Below are 13268 nucleotides of genomic sequence, written 5' to 3'. Positions count from 1 at the left end.
GCATCGGAGCCTGCCGTGAGGCAAGGCCGGTACTGGGGCCTCCGAGGCCAGGATATGAGCTTGCCGAGGGGTTAGGCCGGTGCTGGGGCCAATGAGGCCGGCAGCGGAGCCTGCCGTGAGGCATGACCAGTGCTCGGGCCTCCGAGGCCGGGATCGGAGCATGCCGAGGGATTAGGCCGGTGCTGGGGCCAGCGAGGCCGGCATCGGAGCCTGCCGTGAGGCAAGGCCGGTACTGGGGCCTCCGAGGCCAGGATATGAGCTTGCCGAGGGGTTAGGCCGGTGCTGGGGCCAATGAGGCCGGCAGCGGAGCCTGCCGTGAGGCATGACCAGTGCTCGGGCCTCCGAGGCCGGGATCGGAGCATGCCGAGGGATTAGGCCGGTGCTGGGGCCAGCGAGGCCGGCATCGGAGCCTGCCGTGAGGCAAGGCCGGTACTGGGGCCTCCGAGGCCAGGATAAGAGCCTGCCAAGGGGTTAGGCCGGTGCTGGGGCCAGCGAGGCCGGCATCGGAGCCTGCCTTGAGGCATGACCAGTGCTGGGTCCTCCAAGGCCGGGATCGGAGCCTGCCGAAGTGTTAGGCCGCTGCTGGGGCCAGCGAGGCCGGCATCGGAGCCTGCCGTGAGGCAAGGCCGGTACTGGGGCCTCTGAGGCCGGGATCGGAGCCTGTCGAGGGGTTAGACCGCTGCTGGGCCAGTGAGGCCGGCATCGGAGCCTGCCGTGAGGCAAGGCCGGTACTGGGGCCTCCGAGGCCAGGATAAGAGCCTGCTGAGGGGTTAGGCCGGTGCTGGGGCCAGCGAGGCCGGCATCGGAGCCTGCCTTGAGGCAAGGCCGGTACTGGGGCCTCGAGGCCAGGATAAGAGCCTGCCGAGGGGTTAGGCCGGTGCTGGGGCCAGCGAGGCCGGCATCGGAGCCTGCCTTGAGGCAAGGCCGGTACTGGGGCCTCTAGGCCAGGATAAGAGCCTGCCGAGGGGTTAGGCCGGTGCTGGGGCCAGCGAGGCCGGCATCGGAGCCTGCCGTGAGGCAAGGCCGGTACTGGGGCCTCCGAGGCCAGGATATGAGCTTGCCGAGGGGTTAGGCCGGTGCTGGGGCCAATGAGGCCGGCAGCGGAGCCTGCCGTGAGGCATGACCAGTGCTCGGGCCTCCGAGGCCGGGATCGGAGCATGCCGAGGGATTAGGCCGGTGCTGGGGCCAGCGAGGCCGGCATCGGAGCCTGCCGTGAGGCAAGGCCGGTACTGGGGCCTCCGAGGCCAGGATAAGAGCCTGCCGAGGGGTTAGGCCGGTGCTGGGGCCAGCGAGGCCGGCATCGGAGCCTGCCTTGAGGCATGACCAGTGCTGGGTCCTCCAAGGCCGGGATCGGAGCCTGCCGAAGTGTTAGGCCGCTGCTGGGGCCAGCGAGGCCGGCATCGGAGCCTGCCGTGAGGCAAGGCCGGTACTGGGGCCTCTGAGGCCGGGATCGGAGCCTGTCGAGGGGTTAGACCGCTGCTGGGCCAGTGAGGCCGGCATCGGAGCCTGCCGTGAGGCAAGGCCGGTACTGGGGCCTCCGAGGCCAGGATAAGAGCCTGCTGAGGGGTTAGGCCGGTGCTGGGGCCAGCGAGGCCGGCATCGGAGCCTGCCTTGAGGCAAGGCCGGTACTGGGGCCTCGAGGCCAGGATAAGAGCCTGCCGAGGGGTTAGGCCGGTGCTGGGGCCAGCGAGGCCGGCATCGGAGCCTGCCTTGAGGCAAGGCCGGTACTGGGGCCTCCGAGGCCAGGATAAGAGCTTGCCAAGGGGTTAGGCCGGTGCTGGGGCCAGCGAGGCCGGCAGCGGAGCCTGCCGTGAGGCAAGGCCGGTACTGGGGCCTCCGAGGCCAGGATAAGAGCTTGCCAAGGGGTTAGGCCGGTGCTGGGGCCAACGAGGCCGGCAGCGGAGCCTGCCGTGAGGCATGACCAGTGCTGGGGCCTCCGAGGCCGGGATCGGAGCATGCCGAGGGGTTAGGCCGGTGCTGGGGCCAGCGAGGCCGGCATCGGAGCCTGCCGTGAGGCAAAGCCGGTACTGGGGCCTCCGAGGCCAGGATAAGAGCCTGCTGAGGGGTTAGGCCGGTGCTGGGGCCAGCGAGGCCGGCATCGGAGCCTGCCTTGAGGCATGACCAGTGCTGGGGCCTCCGAGGCCGGGATCGGAGCCTGCCAAGGGGTTAGGCCGGTGCTGGGGCCAGCGAGGCCGGCATCGGAGCCTGCCTTGAGGCATGACCAGTGCTGGGGCCTCCGAGGCCGGGATCGGAGCCTGTCAAGGGGTTAGGCCGGTGCTGGGGCCAGCGAGGCCGGCATCGGAGCCTGCCTTGAGGCAAGGCCGGTACTGGGGCCTCTGAGGCCAGGATAAGAGCCTGTCAAGGGGTTAGGCCGGTGCTGGGGCCAGTGAGGCCGGCATCGGAGCCTGCCATGAGGCATTACCAGTGTTGGGGCCTCCGAGGCCGGGATTGGAATCCTGCCAAGGGGTTAGACCGGTGCAGGGGCCAATGGCCAGCATCGGAGCCTGGCGTGAGGCAAGTTCACTCCTGCGGCCTCCAAGGTCGGGACCAAAGCCAGCTTAGGGGTTTGACCGGTTCAGGGTCCAGCGAGACCAGAGCTGGGTCCTCCCATGAGGCAAGGCCGCTGCGTGAGCCAGCGAGGTCTGGATCAGTCCACTGAGTAGCCAGGCCACTACTGGGACCATCAAGAGTGAGATTGGTACTTGCAACGCAGCATGCACAGAGAAATATCGCAGAAAATATAAATCAGACGCTTCTCTTAATCAGCAATAACTAGGAGGAAAAGGGCAACAGGAAGAGGTTGAGCTATAGAAAGGGCCCTATAGTGAAGCAACTAATGTGACCAATCAGAGGGTATGTAATACTGGAGGACGGAGCCTCTTTAAAATGCAGGAGGTACATAAACAAATGTATCAAAGTAAATCACCAAAGAAGTGTGGGATGGAGGGAGGGGGAGGGAATGGGACGGGGGCTGGAGGAGGGCTAATTGGATGATGTGTGCTTGTATATCCTCTCAAGTCTTGTACTCCAATGTGATTGATATATGACTACAATGCACCAATTTAAAAAAATAAATTAATTTAAAAAATAAATAAATAAATAAATAAAATAAAATAAAATTAAGCAAAACAAATTCTTTTTAAGTAGTAGCTTCTTCTGCACCAAAAACAAATCAAGGCTGGGAATGGTGGTGCACTCCTGTAATTCCAGTACTTTGGATGCTGAGACAGGTGGATTACAGGTTTGAGGCCAGTCTCAGCAGCTTAGTGAGACCCTGTTTCAAAATAAAAAATAAAATATGACTGGGGTTATAGCTCAAAGGCAGAATGCTCCTGGGCTCAATCCCCAATACTTAAAAAGAGAGGGGGGGGGGAGAAGAAGAAGAAGAAGAAGAAGAAGAAGAAGAAGAAGGAGGAGGAGGAGGAGGAGGAGGAGGAGGAGGAGGAGGAGGAGGAGGAGGAGGAGGAGGAGGAGGAGAGAAATAGATCAAGTTTCACTTACTGTCATGAAAGTCGATGGAATGATTCATTATGCTCATTGGGCATTTTAACTTGTCAAAATAAGCCTAAAATTTCCCACTAAATATATTATCAGAACTCATTGCTTTGTTAGCCCTAGAATTTAATTCAGTACCAAAGTTTTTCTCTGATAATGACATGGAATCCAATCACCCAAGAAATAACATTACCTCACCCAGACACAGAAATAAATCTGACTTTGAGTGCACTGATCATAATCAAATACAAGTAATTATCCATAGTTAATTCTACTTAAAGACAAATTTCCAAATGCAGAATCAAAAATCTGACAAGTGATTTTTCCATCTCTATTCTAAAATACATGCCCAGAATACATGGCAAAAAGTTGTAATACTAGGTAGTAAATAAACATATTCTTTGTAATCCCAGCATTCAGGAAGTTGAGACTGATCGCGGTTCACGGACAGCCTCAGGTACTTAGTGAGGCCCTCTGCAACTTAGTGAGACCCTGTTTCAAAATAAAGAATAAAAAGTAGGGCAGGAGGTGTAGATCAGAGGTCAAATGCCCCTGGGTTCCATCCCCAAACCCGAAAAAAAAAAAAAGAAAGAAACATATTCTTCTGGATGCACACACATGAACTTTAATAGGATTTTCAAGTGCTATTAATCATTGCTAAATACAGTCATATTAAAAAAATCCAGAGATTTGACAGATACCCTCATATCATATCAATGTTTCTAGCTATTAAACAAATTTCATTTTCCTCAGGAGAAAGAATAAAGATGACTCATTTTCTAACTAAAAACTGAAACACTTTATGATGAAATAAATTTCTTCCTACATAAGCTATGATTTCTATATAATCCTTTGGTTGTAATATCCTGTAACATTCTATGATTCCTAAAGGCTATTTTTCATCTCTTCAAGAAACAAAATATCTACAGTCATTTTTAAAACCTCAGTACATTCAATTTGCTCATTACATTGGTAATTATTTGCCTTCTTAAGGAATAAAGATATATCCGTATCTTTTTACAAACAATTATTAGTTTTATGAACTACTTTATATGTTTTGTGAATAGTTGTATGAACCTTAAGTTCAGTATCCTACCCATTAGTGGATTTCAACCCAGGGAGGGAGAGGCCAACAGAAATGCTAACCATCCTATAGTGCACAGAACTGCCCTCTACAACAAAGAATTATCTTAGATAAAATATGTTAGATAAAATTTATCTTAGATAAAATGTCAGCAGTGTCAAAGTTTAAAAATCCTGTATTTAACAGTATTAAATCTGTGAAAAGAAGTCAAGCATGGTGGCACACACTTGTAATCCCAGCGTTTGGGAGGCTGAGACAGGAGGATAGCGGTTTGCAGACAGCCTCAGCTACTTAGTGAGGCCCTTTGCAACTCAGTGAGACCCTGCTTTAAAATTAAAAGAATAAAAAATAGGGCTGGTGGTGTAGCTGGGAGATAGAATGCCCCTGGTTTCCATCCCCAGTACCACAAAAAAAAAAAAGAAGAAGAAAAAAAAAGACTGTGAAATGAAACTAAGGGTTTAGTGCCTGCTCTCTGGTTCAAAATATCTTCAAACCCAATAAGGGGTAAATGGGAGGAAGCTTGCTTCATGAAATAAGCAATAAGATGTATCAAGGACAAGTTCTGAAAAAGATCCAGGCAGTTAAGCCTCTTAGATAAATATGATTTCCAGGAGTACATATGCAAAATTGTAGCAAGCGTTATCAGAATAAACTTACTCTCACAGAAGCTGGGAGGTGTATGGAGTAGTTGGGGGGAGGGCAGAATCATAAGGATGTTAGAGAAAATGGTGAAATACCACCAAGATAAGAGAAGGAATAGTAGAGGCACACAAAATGAAGTCTTACAACTCACATATCATTGAATTAGTGAGGTACAGGCAGTGAACACCCTTTATTTTCTTCTCCATCTCAATAGCTTGGATATGCCTTTCCTCTCTCATCTGGATCATTACTGTAGCTTCTGAAATAATTTTTATTTCCCTCAAATTCAACCTCTAATCTACTTACCAAACCAATGAGAGTCATTCATGTGACCTGGGTATGGTGGCACACATCAATAATCTCAGTATTGGGAGGTAGAAACAGGAGGTTAACAGGTTTAAGGTCAGCCTAGGCAATTTATCAAGGCAGTTAGCAATTTAGTGAAACCATGTTTCAAATAAAAAACATATAGCCAGGCTTGGTGGCGCACATTTCTAATCCCGCATTTGGGAAGCTGAGACTGGAGGATCGCAGTTTGCGGGCAGCCTCAGCTACTTAGTGAGGCCCTCTGTAACCTAGTCAGACCCTGTTTCAAAATAAAGAATAAAAAACAGAGCAGGGGGTGTAGCTTGGAGGACAAATGCCCCTGGGTTTCATCCCCATACCCACACAAAAAAAATAAAATATATATATGGCTGAGAGTGTAACTCTGAGGTAGAATGCCCCTGAGTTCAATTCCCACTACCACAAAAAAATAAATACACAAATAAATATAATAAAAAATAAAATAGGGCTCGGGGTGTAGGTTAGAGTTACAATGCCCCTGAGTTCAATCCCCAATGAGTACAATAACCACAAAAATAAATCAATTAATTAAATCTCCATTTGATCAAATTATTCTCTGTGGGAAGGTTAGAAATCAATGCCCCTTCTCAACTTTAGGATAAAATTTAAGACATTAGAGGGGACTACAAGTTCAGACATGTAAATGATGCCACAGATATTGAAAAAGGCAAATCCACACGGTTCTGTCCAGCAGAAGTTAAATATAAATTCTATAAATATAAATAAAGAATTCAGGAGAAAGGCCTGAGCATGAGATTGGGATACCGGTGCCTTAGATGGAGTGAAACTGTATGCATGCAAATGCATTATGCAAAGTCAAAAGCATAGTCTTAAAAGGTTACACGATTCTATGTATGCGGTATTCTGAAAAGGCACAAATGTAAGGAACAGAACACATGATTGGTTGCAAGAGTCAGTAAAAGGCGCAAAGGGGATAAAGGCGCACAAGGGTCACAGGAGGGACTTCTCTAGAGTATTTGAACCTTGCAAACACTGAAGATGCAATCTATCTATAGTGGTGATTACAAGGGTCTGTACACATAAGAACTTATAGATTCTATGCCCCCAAAAGGGAAATTTCCTGTGAGTTTTTAAGAGAAAAGAAACAATGTAGGCATGATTAAGGTCTCTCATAAATCATTTGTGAAGTGATAACTGAAACAAATAAAGAAAACCACACAAAAGATGGGAAAAGGAATCTGAAAATAATGATCAAAAAGTAAGAAGAAGCTGGGTAGAGTAGCACATGTTTGTAACTCCAGTTACATGGGAGATGAGGCAGGAGGATAACAAGTTTAATCAGACAGCTAGCCTGGATAACTTAATGAGATTGTCTCAAAATTTTTAAAAATGTGCTGGGAAGGGTATCTCAGTGGCAAAGCATTCCTGGGGTAGGTCCCCAGTACTGCAAAAAGACAAAGAAGAGGAAGAAAAAGATAAAGAAGAAAAAGTAAAAAGCAAACATAATTACAAAAAAAAAAAATGAGTCACAGAAGCCAAGACAGTGAAAGAATCTCAACAAAAGACAGCTGGTTGACCCTGTCAGGTTAAACAAGAAGTATATTTTGTTTTTATTCAAACTGGTCTAGTAAAATTCAGTTCTGACAATAACTACACATGGTAACACAGACCACATAGGTTCAAGGTACAGTCTCTAACAAGACTAATGTTACTTCAAAGGACATCCCCAAGGGGATCTTCATGACACCCATACTAGCAATAAGTCCAATAGGTTTCCAGAATCCCTATTCAGATTTTATAAATGCACAAAGAATTCCAAAAAGTAGTATGCTTATAATCACAGTTTTATTACAAAAGATATAAATCAGAATAGCCCCCACTGAAAAGACACATAGGGTATGATCTGAGAGAGTCCAGAATGCAAAATTTGCATGCCTTCCCTTCATGTGGTCATGCCACCCCCAACACATCTTTGGGTCCACTAACCAAGAAGTTCCTCTGAGCTTCAAGGTACAGAGTTTCTATTAGGGTTTCATTATGTTGCTATGACTCCATGAATTATTGGCCACAAGAATCAACTCAATCTTAAGCCCCCGTTTTTCCTCAGATGTTGGGCCACTTCAAAGGCTTAGCCCTCTAATCACAGCCTGAATTATGTCATGTCCTTCACACAAATCCAGAAATAACAAAAATACTTCTATTCATTGGGAAATTCCAAGTATTTAAATTCTTCCAAGAAGGTAGGTGGAACAAAAGCCAAATTCTTTATTTTACAACATACTAAAAAGTGCCCATTCAATTTGTAATTAGGAAGCCACAAGAGTCTTTGGAAAGGATAGTCACAGAAAGAAATCATACTGCTGTTTTGAGGGGAATAAATTGGGTGTGTGTAAGCAGAAACAATATGGCCTTTTCCTATAAGAAGTTGAATGGGAAGGAAGATATAACATATACAAATAGGTACAAAAACAGAAAGAAAGATGCACAAGTAATTTAGTAAGAGGCTTGCTCCAGGAGCAAATCTTTAGGAAGTTGCGTGGCTGATGCTAAATCATTTTCAAGTCCTGCTATTATTGACAGTGTTTAGAGCAGGTTATAGCTTGTTAGTCCTTCTAAAAGTGGTTCTCACCCATCTCTTCGATTTTTTCAACATTCCAACAAATTTTGCTTTTTCTGACATTTCCCTTGTTAAAAAAAAAAAAATTCTTGTTGCTATTCATCTCTTGGCATAATAAACCTGTATAATTACTTCATACTCTGGACAGATGAAAAAGATTTCTATTTTCAGCAAAATGGCAATGACCAGATAACTTGAAAAACCTATTACAATTAAAAAATATCCAAATGTAGGACAGAATTTTATAATCTTTTAAAAGTATGACTGGAATCGCAACAAAACTTCCTAGGAGTAACAAACATCATAATCACTTCAAGAAAAGGGAACCAGATGGTTGAAAATATTTGCATTAACAAGAGGCTTTAGTTTTAACAGATGACAAGGAATGGGGAGGGAGATCTTGAGCCTGTGCTACTTGGCTAGACCTGTGGCCATCTCAAAGACCCAGGAAGAGTAGCATCCTCATTTAAAAGGTTGACCAGAAGAAATGCTCACAAGCAAAGAAACACAGGAAATAATTTTTTCCTGTCTTTGCTCTAGATCTAGGAACCAGGGACAGTCTTCCCTGAGAAGTCATAACGATCAGCTTAGCTTCACGTGGGTTGACAGGCCAATTTAATATTACCATAGGATCTACAAAACCTCGAGCCAAGAATTAATGTAAAGTTGTTCCAAGTTGGTAAAGTGCTTGGAATTTCTGGCAAAAGGAACACAAATCCATGCTTCAGAAACACACCCTATCCCATGACCAAAGGATTGTTGCTGATAAAATCCTGCCAAACATGATCTTACAATTCAAATTATAAAGCAAAGGAGGAAACAAATCATGAGCAAAAGTGAACAGGAATGAAAAGCTGGAAAACTACCAAAAAGCCCAATAAGCTGCAATGTATAAAATGCTTAAATATTAAAAAAATAAAATCAAAACCAGAAAAACCAATGGCATCTAAAAAGGACTAAGAAAACAACTCTAAAGAATGGAAAAAGATACAAAGTTTTAAAACTATTAAACAGGAGATTAGACAGAGCTAAAAAATGAACAAAATAGAAAATAGAGTACCCAGGATACAGCATAGAAAAAAACACATGGATAAGAAAGAACTTAGGAAACATGAAGACAGGATTAAAAAAAAACATCTAGCATATATATAGCAATCCATAGAGAAGAGAAAAAAATTGTAGTTATAAGAAATGCACAGAATCAATATTCAATCAGCTAATGCTTCAGAATTTTCTACAATAAAAAATATAAAAGACATCAAAGTTCAAAAGGACAATAAATCCAAAGTAATAATAAAAAGGAATCGCATGTCTAGACACATCACTGAAACTGAAAAACAGTTATGAGAACAAAAATATTAACATTCAAAAAGAAAAGACAGATTACTTTCAAGGGTATATAATCTATAAATTCACAGGCTTCTCAACAGCAGCATAAAAGCCAGGAAACAGTGACATAATCTACTTTCAAAGTAATAGAAAAAAACAACTGTACACTTGAAATTTTATATCCAGACAAACTATCATCAACAGTAAGGGAGAAATAATCCTGAAATAATTTAGCCACTGACCCTAGGGAAGCCATCTTGCTTCCTTATGGAACCTGAGAATGTAGTATACGCAAAAACAGAAAAACCAGGTCCTGGGGGCACTTTTGAGCTTCTGTGCATAGATTAACTTAATTAAGCCTTATATTTAGTCTCAAAGTAATACATCTTTAATATTTATAAGCCAAAATGTAAGTTAAAAATATCAGAATTATCTCTGGCATATCTAACCACCATCACCATCCCAAATAGTCACAATGTAAGTGAAGAAGTTATTTTTCTTAAAAGGGAATTTAGGTGAAATTTGAAAATTAAGAGAAGAAAAAAATCAGCTATAGAATACTGCATAAGAAAGCAAAGAGAATAAGTTATAAAGGAATCCATAGAAGAAAGTCTGAAGTAACTCCAAGGAAAGTAAATCAAATTTTCATGTGGGGGAATAGCATAAGACGTATATTGCTCTTCTATAAATTGTAGACAAGTTAAGAAGATACCAGTAGTTCCCACCAATTCCTTTAAGAACTTCAATTACTAGTCTAAACCTCAATTGCATTTATTGTCTGCATGATTACAAGTCAGAACAAGTCAGTGTTAGAGTTGGCAGGAAATAGTACCTGGATTTAACTGAGGCTATTGTAACACTATCCTAAATGTTAAAAGGAAATTTAGAATAAAAATGGTTACTGAGTGATCTTGTGGAAGAATATATTGCTTAGAGAACACCTTTCCAGATGAGCTGAATCTAGCTTTTCAGCTTTTTTACAATTCTAAAAATGTTAGATAATGAATAGAAATTTGAACTAATTCTTGCCTCTAAACATGGAAATTAACTTTGTACAATAGAAGTTCATTTGACTTATTCACGGAAATCCCAGTTTTTGTCGGTTTTTTTAAATTCATTTCAACATTCCTTTTCATACCATGGAAGTTTGTGTTTCTATGAATGTTTGAACCACTTGTAACATCTGTCTGGTTTCCTCATTAATAAATTAAGAAAAATCCTTAAATATAAATATATATATATATATAAAATTTATTTCCACATGAAATTCATGATTTTGCTCTTTTTTGAAAGTTTTATTTTAACATCCTCAAAAAAAGGTCAATGTCCGTAAAAAGAGATAATATATTTCTGAAGTTTGCTTTGAAATAAATAAGTTGTAAAGTATGGTTCTGAACCAGCTTCTTGAACCTAATCAGAAAGTTTCACAATTCTCATTAAAATATAATTTGTTGGTTTCATTTAAGATATATGATTGAACCTTAAATTATGTTCTGATTAACAAACTTAAGAAAATTATACAGTCTGATAGCAATTCCCACAAATGTTCAAATAAAAAATAACTGCATACATTTTAATGTGCTTTATCTAATCACATGTAAAACAATGATATCCCTAGCATACTAACTAGAACAAGATAAAAGCCTCTTTTTCCTTTTCAGATAAAAGTGAAAGAATATCCAACTCTAAAATAGCAATGTAAGTATAATGCTATTTACATTTTTACAACAGGGAAAATGGGCTCAGAGTGGTTGATTTGAGTTTCCATTCCATTCAGAATTAGGAAAACTGAAGATATGAGTCTTGGTCTGTCCAAGACTCACCACCTAGTTGTATTATAGTGTATTTTATCTAAGCAATAAGTTTTTTTCACTAAGTTCTAAATTTAGGATGCAACCTTTAGTGCCATTACTATATTTATAAAATTTTACCTGGAAATAGAAGGAAAAAATTATGTCCTACAACTTATAATGGTTATATTGCTCCTCAGTGTTTATTTGGGTGAAATATAAACAATAAGCCGGGCATGGTGGCTCACACTTGTAATCCCAGCATTTGGGAGGCTGAGACTGGAGGATCGCGGTTCGCAGACAGCCTCAGCTACTTAGTGAGGCCCTTGCAACTCAGTGAGACCCTGTTTCAAAATAAAGAATAAAAAAAATAATAATTGGGCAGGGGGTGTAGCTCGGAAGTCAAATGCCTCTGGGTTCCGTCCCTAGACCCGCAAAAATTAAATAAAAGAAAAGAAAGAAAGAATTACTTAAAAGAAAAGAAAAAATATAAACAATACTGTAATACTCATAAAAAATATTCATTTTTATCTCAAGATAATTCACTTGAGTACAAAAATATTGTATACTAATTTGTATTAGAAAATAAATCACTTCTGAAGCCATAAAACTGAACTCAATGGGCCAGATATTTGTTAATCATCTATATACTGTATTTTTAGAAAATTCTCAGCATTTAATATAACTGCTTATTTAATTTCACTTATTAAAGCTCAATTCGAATCTAAGCTCTAATTACATTTTTATTGCACTTATCTCTAATAGCTCCTATTACATTATGACAAACTACAATAGCAAGAAAAAAAATTCCAGAATAGTTTCATAACCCACTAGGAAGTTTTAAGACAAATTACCATAACATCTTTAGGTCACCATGCCTACTTTAATGACACTTAAATACAGTTCTATCAAAATTTAGCAAGCATACTATAATGTTTTTCCCTTTTATGCATTCTCATGAGTAAAAAATACTTACTCCATGTTCCTTAGCAGCTGTAACAACTTTGAAAAGGACATCTTCCTCAACAAATGGTCTCACAGCATCATGGATAATCACAACTTCCGGCTTAGAGAGTTTGGAGTTGGGCTGATCTTCAGCCAGTGCTTTTAGTCCATTGAAAATTGACCTGTGGCGAGTCACTCCAGCTTCAACTAGTGAGATACGTTTGTGGTCATACTTGTGAATGATACTTTCCATTGCTTGCATGTTCTCTCCAGTTACTGCCACGATGATGTCCTTTATCCAACATACCCTAAAAGGAAAATATGTACACATATAATACAAATGAATTCTTAGACATCTGAAGATGACAATACAAATAAGTATCAGCATATTAATATAAGAAGATTGAAAAATGAAAACTAGCTGGGCGTGGTGACGCATGCTTGTAATCCCAGCATTCGGGAGGCTGAGACTGGAGGATCGCAATTCACGGACAGCCTCAGCTACTTAGTGAGGCCCTCTGCAACTCAATGAGACCCAGTTTCAAAATAAAAAATAAAAAAATAGGGCAGGGGGTATAGCTTGGAGGTTGAATGCCCCTGAGTTCGATCACCAGACCCGCAAAAAAAAAAAAAAATGAAAACTAATTACTCATAGGTTTTATGTTTTTTTTTTTTTTTTTTTTTTAGAAGGGGAAATTTTTTTTTAATTTATTTTATTGGTGCACTGTATTCATACATCATAGTGGGATACAAACTTTTGTAGACATACATGCACACATCGCCCAGTCAGCCCCCACCCGATCCCCACCCCATTCCCTCCCAACCCCTCCTTCCCATGCTTGGCTTAGTGATTGACATCTAGTATTATAGCAAATTATCCAAAATTAAAAATGATAATCTCACATAACAGTTTCATTTGTCTGATACCAAGCTTTTGATGACTTAAAGATAACATTTCAATATTTCTTTTTGCTTTCTTTCTTACCAGAGAATATTTTTTTCTATTTTTTTTAGGTGAAACTATCATATATTTATATATTTATTTTTCAGAAAAAATCTA

At 42.1% G+C, this 13268-nt stretch overlaps 1 protein-coding gene across 3 annotated transcripts in view; it reads right to left on the bottom strand.

Annotated features, from left to right (window-relative positions):
- Positions 1-12516, bottom strand: part of CRPPA (CDP-L-ribitol pyrophosphorylase A) — a gene marked incomplete at its 3' end in the record, with an annotated part of 296095 nt that extends 283579 nt beyond the window's left edge. For all 3 annotated transcript variants that reach the window (XM_080701694.1, XM_080701695.1, XM_080701696.1), the window contains exon 1: positions 12240-12516. In XM_080701694.1, coding sequence (XP_080557820.1) covers positions 12240-12470 — 231 coding nt within the window. In that variant the 5' untranslated portion in view covers positions 12471-12516. The remainder of the gene's footprint in view (positions 1-12239) is intronic.
- Positions 12517-13268: the final 752 nt, after the last annotated feature.

This window comes from Muscardinus avellanarius (genome assembly GCF_963383645.1).
Source record: "Muscardinus avellanarius genome assembly, chromosome: 9".
NCBI classification, from domain to species: domain Eukaryota; kingdom Metazoa; phylum Chordata; class Mammalia; order Rodentia; family Gliridae; genus Muscardinus; species Muscardinus avellanarius.
This window is presented reverse-complemented; position numbering and strand designations above follow the sequence as displayed.